Source organism: Cyrtonyx montezumae, unplaced genomic scaffold (genome assembly GCF_038088225.1).
Source record: "Cyrtonyx montezumae isolate F1298 unplaced genomic scaffold, pur_monq_1.0 scaffold_24, whole genome shotgun sequence".
Classification (NCBI taxonomy): Eukaryota; Metazoa; Chordata; class Aves; order Galliformes; family Odontophoridae; genus Cyrtonyx; species Cyrtonyx montezumae.
Window position 1 is genome coordinate 1,830,353 of NW_027071981.1, and position 12,917 is coordinate 1,843,269.

Sequence of the window (12,917 nt, forward strand, 5' to 3'; positions counted from 1 at the left end):
CTAGGAATTTTCAGGCTATGACAGAAGTTTCATAGCATCTACTAATGAAATGCATCATGTCAGAGAAAAGGGCTGGATATTATTTCCCTGCTACTCAACTGTATTGGGCAAATAGCTTAATTCCTTTGCTGGTGATAGCCCTGCATTCTGATGCCCGTAGGTTAAAATGCTAAATAGCTGCAACATACTGTATTAAATACTACTTTTCTATCATTTAATTTGCAGTGTAAAAGAGTTTCTCATCCCTCAATTATTAAAAAATGTTTTCTTAACATGATGGCAGGGTCCTGGAGGATAAACTTGAATGGAATGTATACATCGTTGATGTTTATTCCAATGAGCTTGAAAGGAGAGCAAGAAGCAGCATTTATGAAACCTTCCTAAAAATCCTTGCCATTGATAATGCAAGTGGTGAAGTACCTGCAGAAGACACAAAAAGGTCTGTACAGTCAATCTTCTGGGTGTCAGAGCTTTCCCTAAAAATTTCCAGTGTCACGATGGGACGGTTTTAGATCAAATAACAGTTTGTCTGACACTTACCTGTAAGCTCAAACTGAATTTTTAGAAGGCAGAAAGCTTTCATTATTTATTCAAAATTAATTTCCAGGGCTTGTGAAAACATGAACAAGTATCTTTAATTGTGCATAATGTATTTAAAAGTCATCTCAAAAGAAAATGAAAGAGGAAAGAATATCACTAAAATTGATGTTGTCTTCACTTCAGAATTGCAGAATTTTGATTAAAAACTTGAATTTCAGGCATATTTTATGTTTATTTCGTAACATGGCAGTGGTATGAATACATATTTGTATGTAAATGTACTATTAAGGGGAGATGCTATTTAAAAGCAAGTAATTTCTAGACTCAGCACCTTTAACTAGAAGTGGTTTGAGGCAGATAGGAACAACGGTGCCCATGGTCACAGGAAGCACCCCAAATGGGTGATCTCTTTTCTGTGAGAAAAACCATGTCGGTATCTATAAACTGTCTACACATGGCTGCCTTGAACTGGGTTTGGAGGATGTTGCCCTCCTAGGTTCAATTTTCCACACTTTGCAGTATTTCAGTTCATAAGCACTAAGGATGGTTTCTAGAAAAAGGCATTTTTTCCCAAATGAAAGACACGACAGGCCTGAAATCTTTGGAAAAGGTAGAGCAGCATGTGGCATTCTCCTATTTTCTTCACCAGTCTGCAAGCCAAAACAAAGGTCTGACAAATCATGAGCACTTTAATTTTCTGTTTTCAGAAAACTCAGAGAGCAGCAGGAGAACATTGAGATAGAACTGGAGAAAATATTTTCAGCACCTGTCACTACTGCTGTGGAAGAGAGCCCTGCATCCTCAGCAACTCCTGAACTCATTGCAACCATTGTTCTCAGCGTGCTGCTAGCCTGCACCCTCATAGCCTTCCTGGCATACGTCATTTTTTCCATTAAAAGGAAAAGGTACAAATATTTTTACTTCAACAATGTAATTTAGACTGAAAACTGATGAGTTTACCTCAAATACCAACTTGAAAAATTATGATCTGATAAATTACTCATATTTGGATCAAGTGCTGCCTAAGTTTTCCTGTAGATCAAAACTGTTAGGCTTTTTACTGCAGATATTAGACACCTCTCTCACCACGTGTAACTTAAAGTTGGTTCCTTTTGTGTTTGTTACAGAGAAACAGTGGAAACAAATACTTTTCAAAACAGAGAAATGTGTATATCAGTGAAGAGGGTGAAAAGTAGCTGTAATACACACATATGTGCGTTGAGTTTCCTCAAACTGCATTAACCTGTACTCTGAAGTCCAGGGAAATTTTGCTGCAGGGCCATATAGATGAGGAAAAGGAATACATTCTCATGAAGATGGTGAATATTTACATTATTGCAATTAATTTAGATTCAAACAATGGTGCAGAAAAGTAGGCAATTCTCAGAATGAATCCTCAGATCAATTAGATGCTGTTTTAAAACTACGACACCGATAGCTCACGTCCTGTTTTGAAAACAACAGTAAAGCCAACCTTCAAAAAGAATTTTATTTTAATGCAGTTATCATTTTCAGAGGGCATGAAAAGATGCAAGTGGAGATGGAGGGTGTTGATAATCCATCTGTGGCTGTCAAAAATGGAAGTCTGAAAAACTTAGTGAACCCGCAGGACATGAATGATGTGTAAGTGGAATGCTGATGTCACGGATTTATAAATCAAAAGCTGAGTTTGTTTTTTTTAATTATTCTGGTAACACAGGATTTTCCTTGCATCTTTGATATTGTATATATTGCATCTTTGATATTGTATATATTGCATCTTTGATATTGTATATATTGCATCTTTGATATTGTATATATTGCATCTTTGATATTGTATATATTGATTTCTAGAACCATCCCTTTAACAGGTTATAAAATCTATACTTTGAGGAAGCCAATACCTTTTAATCTTGCATTAAAAAAAAATCATTACTTTTTAGCAAATCATTAACCCTCATGCTTCTCTTTCGGGAGGCAAGGAGCTACTTCTTGTTCACGGGGTGAAATCCCAGTGCTTTTGAAATCTGCACAGCTATTGCTCCCTGCTTCAGCTGAGCTGAGAACTTGTCATGTAGCTCTTTGAAAGATCAAGGGGTTATGAATTCTCTTCACTCCCTTTCAGAAGAACAGAAGCATTTCACAACGTGGAGGGCACCGGGGAAGGCGGTGCTGATGAAGACCTACCTGCAGCCAATGGAAAATGCAGTTTCCTTGAAATGCTACAGTTAGATTTTGACAGTGATGGTGAAGAAAATGCAGTGCTTGATGGGGCCACTGAACCTAGAAATGTAGGTGCTAAGACCTCTGCCACCACGACAACAAAACAGGTAACTGGTTTCACAACTGAAAAGGATAGAGTGAAAGATATTTTGTATTGCTCATCCTGCTGAAATAGGTATCAGAAAAAAACCAAAACAAACAACAACAACAAAAACCTCTGGCTGAATAAAAGGATAAAAGAAACTATGTGAAGTAATGGACACCTTTGGGGTGTTTGTCTCTTCCTGGCAGAGACTTTGTGATCCAGAAAAGAAGGGTGATTCTCCTCCATCTTTTACAGAATGTGTACAGCAAAGGCTTCTCCTGTGCTGTTGCTCCTGAAACTTGCAGCCTTGAAGACAATGCTTTCTCTACAAGCTTCAGAGGCGGAATATCTAAGGTCATAGAACTTAACACTTAGTGTTCGTCACTGATGTTAATTCCTCTCTTGCAGGACCACTCAGCTCTTGGGTCAGCTCACCCGTCAGCAGCCAGCCCTGTAAAGCATGCCCCTGAGAAAGAACCGAAAGGAGTAACATTTTCAGAAGTGGCAGTTATTTTGGATGCTGATCCTGAAAAAGATGATGACGATGATCTTTTTTCACAATAACTATGCTCGATGAAGAGAACCAATGAAAACCACGACGACGCACCAACAATACTGAATTAAACGCTCACTGTGATTACGGTCTGGGCGGCATCCCCTCTGTTAATGTCTGCTTGGGGGTGGGCAGGGATGGAGGGGTGGGCCAGGCGAGCTGTGCGTGTTTAATTTCGCATGGCACGTATTGGATAAACCCACTGACACCGGCTCCACGCGTGGGGCAGTGCTTCGGCCCTCCCGAGGAAGGGTGTGGGAGAGCCATGGGTTGGAGGCAGTGCTTTCTCACACCTTCTGCTGCCATGGCTAAGTGGGGGCAGGGGGACCCACGCTGGATCGTGGAGGAGCGCGTGGACGGCACCAACGTGAACAACGGGCACTGGTGAGGAGTGGGGGGGACACCGGGTTGGGCTGCGCTGCGGGGAGCGGCCGCGATAATAAGCGCTCAGACAGTACCTGTAAATAAGATTTGCTTTGCCACATTCTGCCTGTGCTAAATGTGGAAGAAAGCAGTGAAGAGAACACTGAGATGTCTGCACATGGCTGCGTTGGGTTCAGATGTCCAGGAGGAGAGGCCTTGCTCACGTTGTGCTGTGTGGATGTAGTCGTCTTGGCAGAATGGGCTTTGTTTCCTGTGTTGTGCTGAATTAAGTCCTGACAGAGACCGAGCTCTGTGCTCTGCTGTGTGCTACCAACCACTGTTAACTCCTTTTCTTACTGTGAAATGTTTGAGTGTCTGTGTCCTGTGCTTCTCTGATGTTTGCCTGTAGCACATCGGGTTGCAGCTGTGCATGGTTGCAAGGTGCAACAGGAGGAGCATTGGTGTTCAGCTCCTGCACAGGTGAGAGTCCAAATGAGTGGGATGTTGGCTGTTCTGATAACTCTCCTGGTGCAGTCCTGTCATGCTTAATGCAGGTTTATTCGTGTGCACAGAACAATATAAAGGCAACGGGATTTGGAGCACAACAACGTATTTCCACTCCTTCTTTCCACTGAGATTTGAATATGATCTTAATGACGAACAAATGTGAATATTTAATGATTTTGCAATGCATGGGGAATCTTCATTGGAGTAAAAACAAAATGTCAAGCCCTTCCACAGTAAGGTCTGAGGCCAAGCAGCATGGCACAGGACTTGTGCTGCAGAACATGGTCATGGAGCCATGCAGGTAAGTGAAGATGGGCCTAGGTATCTTGCTTCAAGGAACAGGTTTGTACAACTAATCTCCAAGTATAAAACTCACCTGAAGGGGAAAGTAGTTTTTAATAACACATTTAAGAATTTGTTATGTTAATACAGGTACTGTGAAAGAGTCTGGTGAGAAACATAAGGGATCTATTGAAATTCCTAACCTGTCGGAAGAAACTGAGGTAGATGATACAGAGGTAGGTATGAAATACTGATACGGCCACGCAGGCTCAGAATTCTTAAGGAAAACATAAGCACAGAGGCGGTGTGTTTTGATTTATGCTGTGATTCAGTGCACTAATTACACTTTGGTTTTCTTTGCTCTGTGTTTTTGGGGTTTTTTTTGTACTTGGAATAATAGCTTAAATTTGTTCTCAAATTTATCTGCTAGGAATATGCATGGTTTTCTTTGCTAATTATTGTTTGTGACAGTATGCTAACTACACCTCTGAGACGAACTCTAGTTGAGGTAGTCTTAAAAACAATAATGTAAGAAGTCAAGGAACATCCTTGTTGGTTATACATTGGTTGACACTGTGGCTTCTGCAGATTCCTTCTACTGTGTAGCAGATCCCTCTGGTTATACTTTCTCTAAGCTTCTCTGGGAGGAAGGAGAAATGCAAATGAAAACCCCAGAAGAGTTATTTTTACCAAAGACAGGATAAACAGAGTATAATCAACTTGAACTTGCCGCTGTCCTCTGAATAAACAAAGCCAATATGTTTTCATTTGTTGCCAGAACCTAAAAGGCTAATGTTTATTTGCCTCTTTGGTCTTGCCATTTTTCTGTTTCTAGATTAATGTTAGCAAAAAGAAAGGGGAAGGTGATATTCTGAAAGAGCTAATGAGGACTGAAGGAACTACAAAAGTCAGAGAGGCCCTTAGAGATTACCTTAAAGCACTTAAAACAGGTAATTTGAAACAGTATGTCAGATATATATATACATATTAATTAAAAACCCTTCGTTCTTGATTAGATTGATAGTGTACTGTGAATGCTTGGGTTTGTTTGATTGTTACCAGTGGTACAGAAATGTTAGTCCTGGTACTCAAAGTATTTATTGATGTCAAACGTGGCAGCATCCCAAAGCTTTGGTAGCCATCCATGCTGCGTTTTGTTACACGTGCTGGTCACAGAGGTCAGTGCACTACCTGCAGTGTTAAGCAAGTTCTCTTGTCAGGTTCTTGTTTCTCTGAAAAGCTGTGGAGTAGTCCATATACCTGAATAAGCAAATCTGAATCAGGAGATGGGTCAGGTGACTGTGAAAACCCTGTATTTTCAGTTGAAATTCCTCTTTGGCTATGTGGGTAATAAAAGCATACGAGTTAGGTAGGGGAACTGGATTGGAGTTGTATGTCCCATTCTGTATGATTTCTACAGAGTTTTGGCAGGAAATCTTTATCAGGTATTGAAACGTCAGGGTGGTTGTGGTTGTGCAGGTTTTTTTGTTTCTTTTTTTTTACTGAACATTGCTTTTGTTCACTACAGAGTTCACCTGGGGAATGATTCTGCCTACAAAAGCTGCTGGTCAGGACCTGGCTGCTGAGAGAACAATGAGTGGGAGCGCTGTGCAGGTATGCTGTCATGAAGTGTTGTACAAATTAGTTCTCCCATAAGTGTAGTTCAAATTTTGCTGTGCTAACAGATCTGTATTCCTGTGGATAACTGCAAAAGTTGGCAGTCTTTGAGGTGACACTTTCCTGCCCACTGCTGTCATCAGGACTTGGCACATGGAAATGGTCCGTTACAGAACCTGGGCATGGGTCTGCCAGGTGTGAATGAGGACACCAGCATGCATCTCAGAATGCTTTGTTCTGTACTGTGTAATTTCTGCACGGTGAAGGTGGCTGCATCCTGCAGTCTGAAGTTACAGGTGTCTTTGGTGTGAATTACTTGGAGTTGTTTCACTTACTTAGTTTAGTGAATGCTGATTAATAACTGTCAAGTAAATGCAAAAAGGTGATTTTATAATTATTGTATATTCACAACACAGTATACCTAACATTGCATAGTGTCACGGTGTTATCCTCCCTTCTGCCAGCAGTAGTGCAGCCAGCAGGAGCAGGAGGTGACTGCTCCTCTGAAGTGGCACTGGTGAAGCTGTACTTTGAGTACTGTATTCCTTGCAGGGCCCTGACAAAGAAGGGCAGCAGAGCTGTGAGGGGTCTGATGATCAAGTCCCAGAAGGCACTGACTGAGGGAACGGGTTGCTCGGTCTGGAGGAGGCTTGGGGTAGACCTGATCAGTTTCTGCAACAACCCAAAAGGAAGTTGTAGTGAGGTGGGGGTTGGCCTCTTTTCTCAGGTAATAGCGAGAGGATAAGAGGTGATGATCGTTAAGTTGCTCTAAAGGAAGTTTGGGTTGGGTGTTAGGAAAAATGTCTTCTCTGAAAGAGTGGTGATTTATTGGAACAGACTGTCCAGGGAAGTCGTGGAGTCATGGACTCTGAAGGTTTTTCAAGAAGAGAGAAGACGTGGCAGAGAGGGACATGGTCCAGGGGCGTGATGGTGATGCATTGATGGTTGGACTTGATGATCTTAGAGGTCTCTTCCAACTTTTAACAGTTGTACAAGAAGGGAGAATATCGCTTTACCTGAACAGCTGTACAAGTAATAAGATATGTAATATTCATGATACCAGGTACAGATAATTTCCCCTAGGTACGTTAAGTGGAGTGATTACCCAGAAGTCCGTGAACTGCTCTTTTCTTTTAACTTCCAAAAGTACTTGTAATTCTGGTGCTCATACTTAGTTCTCAAGTTTTGCTGAAAAGCCTCACCTTTTAAGCCTCTGAGGTATTTCAGTGGAGAAGCTGCAAAAGGAGTTGATAATTTCTGACATAGGATATCACCACACTAACAGGCTATCAGTGAACAAAGATATTGGACCTAGTTGTCATATGCTTGGGACAGGGAGCAGAAAGCCCGTGAGGGGCAGCTGAATCATTCTGCTTTACGTGTTTGATGTGGATTTATTAAGTAGAGGAGCTTAGATCTCTTTGCCATTGCCTTTTAATAGGAAGCAAAACCAAATACACGAGCAGTTTTATCTTTCTGTAGTTTTGTAGCAAAGCTCCCTTGCATACGGTGCGTTGTTTATCCATATAGTAGGTAAGCTGACTTACACTATGTTGTTTTCTTGCCAGTTGGTACAGAAGTTTTCTAAATGTCCTGCTGTGATTGAAGCTGAGAAGGGAGGAAAACTCCTAATGTTTAATGGTTGTGTCAGTGGCGAATATACAGAATTGGTAAGAAAGCTTCGACTTCTCACTTAAAAAATGGGGTGCTGGTGTCAGGCTTGAAAGTAGCAGACATTGGTGCTTCTCTATTGTAAGTTCAGTTCCTCTACAACAAAGCAGAAATGATTGTTCTTGTGTGACTTTCTTCAATGATTGGGACTAGATTATCTTAGTGGCCTTCTCCAGCCTGAATGACTCTATGATTCCCCATCAAAATAGCAAGCATCAATTTACTAATGACCTGCACTGGAGGGGGAAACTTTGAGCACCATCCTTATTACTGAGGAGCTGGAAAGCAGTTTGAACTCCTCTCCTATTTCAGACAAACATGACGCTGTCCCCAGCTGAGTGTTCTTGTGCTCGAGGGAAAAAAACAAATTATCAGAGCTCAGCTTTATTTTTTGAAACCTCTGAAAGCCATTTACACAGTTGGTGAGGTTGGACTTTTGTATCTTAATCTCTGCAATCCAGATGCATAAAGCTACCCTGTAGTAAGGTGTGAAAACATTACTTGTTCTCATTTTGAGGGCTGGAGTAAGACCAGTGTTTCGTATGAATAACTAATCAGCATTTCCCTGTGGAGAGAAGAAAGGAGGGGAATGTAGCAAGCTGAGAGTTTAATGAAAACAGTTTATTTAAAAGCAGTTAGCCTAAAAGCAATCTTTGTACTGTTTGCACTGGTGTATCTCCTAAGATAATCATCCTCTCCTTTATTTTCAGGGGAGAATTAGCATTCCGTAGTTGGAATGTGAATTACCCTGAAAGCAAAGGAATGTTAATGGGAGGAATCTTCTTATCTTCCTCCAGGTCCCAGGCCAAAGAGTCGTCTTGAAGTGGAGATGTAGAAACTGGCCTGATGGTGAGTCTTCCTGAGGGCCTCTAACAGAGGCTAGCTTTGCCTGGAGGAAGAAAAACAACAGACTGTTAGCAGTGTTGCTAAACTGAACCTGTTTTGAAGAACAGCTGCATGTTCTTTGAAGCTGACATCCCCGACGCAAGCAAAAGTTAACTGCTGCCTGTTTAACTTCCTGAAAAGCACTACTGAAATGTCATCTTTTCTTCCTTCAGAGCATTATGCAACAGTGGCCCTGAATTTCAAGGGTATGAGAGCTGCAACAGAACTGCAGTTAGACTGCAAAGGAGTTCCTGCCTCTTATGAAGGCAGTACAAGACAATGGTGGAAGAAGTGGTATTTTGAAGATACTTAACTTACTACAGCAATCCAGAGATAACATGGACTGATAACAGCACGGTAGTTTTGTTAGGGCATTATTTTTTTATACATTGTTAATGTAAAAAATATATATTTGTGGGAAGAATAAGGACCCACTTCTGTAATAATTTAAGCTTGATTTATGGATTTTTAATGAGGTAGCCCGTAGGTTGAACTATGTATTGAAACAGCTTTACTGGGGAAAATTATTGTTTTTCTCTGTCAAGTTGTAGTAAATGAAACTATGATTTAGATGCAGTGAAGTAGTGTCACCAGAGGAAGGAAAGCTACATTATTCAGTATAAAGCATTTGCTATTCTTTAACATTCAGTGTATCAAGTAGCAAAACTGTCGTGCCTGGAAAGGGGATATTCATCAGAGTTCAACTGGAAGATACTACAAAATAGATGACAAAGACACGGGATTATGCTTCACAGCCTACTTTATGTACTTTCTTGAGACTGGTCTAACTGGAGGCCAAAATTGTTTCTACAGCATTGGAAAGTTTTAAGGGAGGATAATTAAAAACGCTGCATTATTCTGGATGGCTTATCATTGTTGTTAACTCTTTTGCGTGCACAGCTGCCTTCCTTGACCTCACCGTGGAATTTATTACTGTTCACTTCTTCCAAATTAATACTCTTTTGCAATTCTGGAAATCTTTCTCTTGATTTACGGCCCTTCACAGATTCATTTCTTCTAATGAAAGGTACAGTGGACTCAACAGAACCTGTCTTTTTCAGAATCCTTGCTCCCTTAGGCTAGCATAGCTGTCAGTTTGATAATGTGTATGAGCTTCCTTAGAAATCAGCAACGACTGCCCCTGCACTCACTTTGTGGAATCGTAGAATATTTGAGTTGGAAGGTCATCCAGTCCAACTCCCCTGCAGTGAACAGGGACACCTCCCAGGAGAGGGCATCCCCCACCTCTCAGCAGCCTGGGCCAGTTCTCAAAAACTTCCTTCCATCAAATCTAAATCTCTCCCCTCTTTCAGTCTGAAACCATTTCCCTTCGTCCTATCACGACAGACCCTGCTTAAGAGTGTCCCTTACTTTTTTTTCAACCCCCCCTTTAGATACCAAAAGGCTGCTGTCAGGTCTTCCTGAAGCATTCTCCAAGTTAATTGACAGGGCCATGCTCTGTCTTTTCAGCCCCAGGTTCTACAGAGGAGGAGCTGCTGTGACCCAGGAGCAGGACCTTGCACTTGGCTTTGCTGAACCTCATACGGTTCAACTACTCACACTCGTTAGTGACAAGTACAGTATGATTTAATCCTGTATGAGAAGCCAAGGAATGATGAAATGCTATAGCCAGAAGCTTAATTCAGTTGAACTTAAAAATCAGAGGTGTATTTTTAGTAAGTAACTAATAAGAGACTACTCTCTAAACTATAAGGCCTTCTTTATCAACCGAGAGGAGTCTTCCCAAACGTGTCTTAATGCAACCACAAATTCCTACGTGCAGTAGAAAACTTGGCAGATCAGTTCTGATATTCATTACTGTTCAAGTTTTGAGTAGAAGCTGTCAATTTCTCTGAATTTACTAAATACAAGGAAGCTGATCAGAAGGGAAATAAAGCTGTTTACAAAGAGAACAAAAAAGCTGTCCAACATCATGTAATAAAACAAACTTAAGCCCTCATCAGGATTAATATAGTGGTTGCTAACGCAGGAATAGAAGTGCTCTAATGAAGGGGAATATGAAGCACAAACCTTAGAAGACAGAAATGCTTAACCACAGAAGGTTTTTAGAAAGTGACAAAGAGAATAAGAGACTAATAAAGCACCACACAATAGAACTGGACACGTGAAAATGACACTGGACTACATTAAATGGTAGACAGAATTAAGGAGTACAGAAGAAAAAGGCAGTGATGTGTTATGAAGACAAAAAAAAAACAAATGAGCTTAGCTACTGGAAAATGAATTTGAAAATGGATTTTAATCAGATATTAAAATCAGAATCACTGACAGTTCAGAAGCTAACTAGGAAACGCATACTGCTCAGAAATAACATGAGGAAGTGCAACAAAATAGATGGTATGTCCCAAGGGCAACATGGGTTAAAGAAAGTCAAAGGAGGACAGCAAACAGCACAGGAGGAAAGGAAGGAATAATCTCATAGACAGGTTGAAGTTGAAAATGGAAAAACTGAATAGTTCCACTGACTTCTTCCACCACTGCATGTTCTTACCTGCTGGAAAAAAAGTAAACATCAAATCTTCTCAACTGTCTGAACAGTCATGCATAGTAAACAAAAACCCCTAACATTTACACAAATTGCATAGCATACTCTGCACTTGTTTTACTTTTCACATTGTCTTCAATGAGAAATACAAGTACTGAAGGAATAACATATATAAGCAAATGAAAAGTCTTCACAATCAGTTTAATGAAGTGCACAGAATAGCAATCGATCATGTCAATAAAAATAAAACAATTATTTTTACATCAAGTGTGCTTTATTTCCTCCACAGGTATTCTGTTAAATAAAGCACCATATATATACTGCCAGGCCACAGCTAAAGAGGATTCTTTACAGAATCAAATTTCTTGTGGTTGTTTAGTATACAAGTAAACTTAATTTTGATAATAAGAACCACAGCGATCTGAGGCAAACTGCCTCTATTATAAGGTACAAAACTGGCACAGAGGACACCATATTATACACAGTAAAAATGCCATAAGTTTAAATTACATCATACGGGGCAGGGAGGCCCTGTTCTCCCAGACAGCCATATTAAATGAAAGCCACTACAGTGAATTTTTAATTACATAAAACATATCCATTATCTGATTGCCCTTTAAGAAAGTGTATGGTAGATGCAAAAAAGGAAAACCAAAAACAAAAAAATAAAATCGGAGTTCTGCCTGACCAAGAATTAAGCATATAAGTCTATCTTGCCATTCAAGCAGAGAGCACTGGACAAACTGAAGCACAAAACAGAAATAAGCAAAACTTAGGCAAACAGCATTTTGGGGCAGGGGGGAGAGGAAGTGAAAAAAAGACTTAGAAGCAGACATGCTTCATCTAATGTCAAGAAGCAGCTTGGTTTCCTTTTCCAGATATCCTTGTAACCACGTGAATTGTAGACTCAATGGTCCTACACAGGATGTCTATAATGTCATGCTGCTGCATAAGACTAAAAAGTCCTCTGGAATGGCCACAAGAGATTGATAAACTAGTATCAGGGTCCTGGGATGATAAGGCTTGACTATCACAGCCTCTCAAATCTGCAAGGTCAGATAAAACTGCTGAAATTGATGTGGAAGGAAACTCTGGGTCCTCCTCTCCTACAGTGGAATCCTTGGAAGTCTGCAGGTCTTCAAACTCTTTGCACTCTTGAAATTTACCATTTCCTGACTGCTCTTCTGTATGTTGTGACCTCATTGTCAGCATTATGTCTTCTGAAAATGAAGATGGAACTTCCATTCTGTACTCTTTGACAGAACTATTTTCAGGTGAAGGAAGGTCTTGTTCAGTGCCTGGATCAATGATCGAAGAGTCCCGTGTCTCATTATCTGAAGTGCTTGTTGGGGTCAATGCCTCCTGGGGTTCAGTTTTTGTATCACTGATACAACTGTCTACAGTGTGCTCCTCATCACTGCTGACCCGTCTTCTTTTTACAGGAGTAGCTTCTTCATCATCTGTAAGAAAAAGAAGAAATCTCTATAAGGAAACACTGTTTTCATGCCACACACCCAAGAAGCAGGACATTTCTTCCACATTTTTTCCTTTTTTTTTTTTTAACTTTTTCTGTATTAAACACAGTGTTTGAACAAATATCTATTTCCTTAGGAACAATTCACACAATTCTCTTAGCCCCATAATAAGACAGTATTTCTTGTGTAGCATTAAGGACAGGAGACAAGAAATGGTTTGGTTTCTGTAGT

The 12,917-nt window shown here is 40.5% G+C and overlaps 3 protein-coding genes across 10 annotated transcripts in view; 2 read left to right on the plus strand and 1 right to left on the minus strand.

The window, feature by feature from the left end:
- Positions 1–3,391, plus strand: part of LOC136050456 (protocadherin Fat 4-like) — a 34,362-nt gene extending 30,971 nt beyond the window's left edge. The window contains exons 38-42 of the mRNA XM_065739359.1: positions 284–439; positions 1,248–1,445; positions 2,056–2,163; positions 2,645–2,849; positions 3,236–3,391. Coding sequence (XP_065595431.1) covers positions 284–439; positions 1,248–1,445; positions 2,056–2,163; positions 2,645–2,849; positions 3,236–3,391 — 823 coding nt within the window. The remainder of the gene's footprint in view (positions 1–283; positions 440–1,247; positions 1,446–2,055; positions 2,164–2,644; positions 2,850–3,235) is intronic.
- Positions 3,392–3,684: 293 nt separating this feature from the next.
- On the plus strand, positions 3,685–9,103 carry LOC136050457 (activator of 90 kDa heat shock protein ATPase homolog 2-like). The gene is made up of 9 exons (XM_065739360.1): positions 3,685–3,764; positions 4,153–4,297; positions 4,643–4,768; positions 5,368–5,482; positions 6,061–6,166; positions 6,702–6,876; positions 7,640–7,819; positions 8,618–8,669; positions 8,879–9,103. The coding sequence occupies exons 1-9, from the start codon at positions 3,685–3,687 to the stop codon at positions 9,016–9,018; spliced, it is 1,119 nt and encodes a 372-aa protein (XP_065595432.1). The 3' UTR covers positions 9,019–9,103.
- A 2,290-nt stretch (positions 9,104–11,393) lies between these two features.
- Positions 11,394–12,917, minus strand: part of USP34 (ubiquitin specific peptidase 34) — a 133,124-nt gene continuing 131,600 nt past the window's right edge. For all 8 annotated transcript variants that reach the window (XM_065739436.1, XM_065739432.1, XM_065739433.1 and 5 more), the window contains one exon: positions 11,394–12,671. In XM_065739436.1, coding sequence (XP_065595508.1) covers positions 12,061–12,671 — 611 coding nt within the window. In that variant the 3' untranslated portion in view covers positions 11,394–12,060. The remainder of the gene's footprint in view (positions 12,672–12,917) is intronic.

Coding starts and splice junctions, on each gene's coding strand:
- LOC136050457 (XM_065739360.1), top strand. CDS start 3,685: ATGGCTAAGTGGGGGCAGGGGGACCCACGCTGGATCGTGGAGGAGCGC. Junction 6,877..7,639: donor GGGTTGGCCTCTTTTCTCAG/GTAATAGCGAGA, acceptor GTAGTTTTGTAG/CAAAGCTCCCTTGCATACGG. Junction 7,820..8,617: donor GTGGCGAATATACAGAATTG/GTAAGAAAGCTT, acceptor ATCTTCCTCCAG/GTCCCAGGCCAAAGAGTCGT.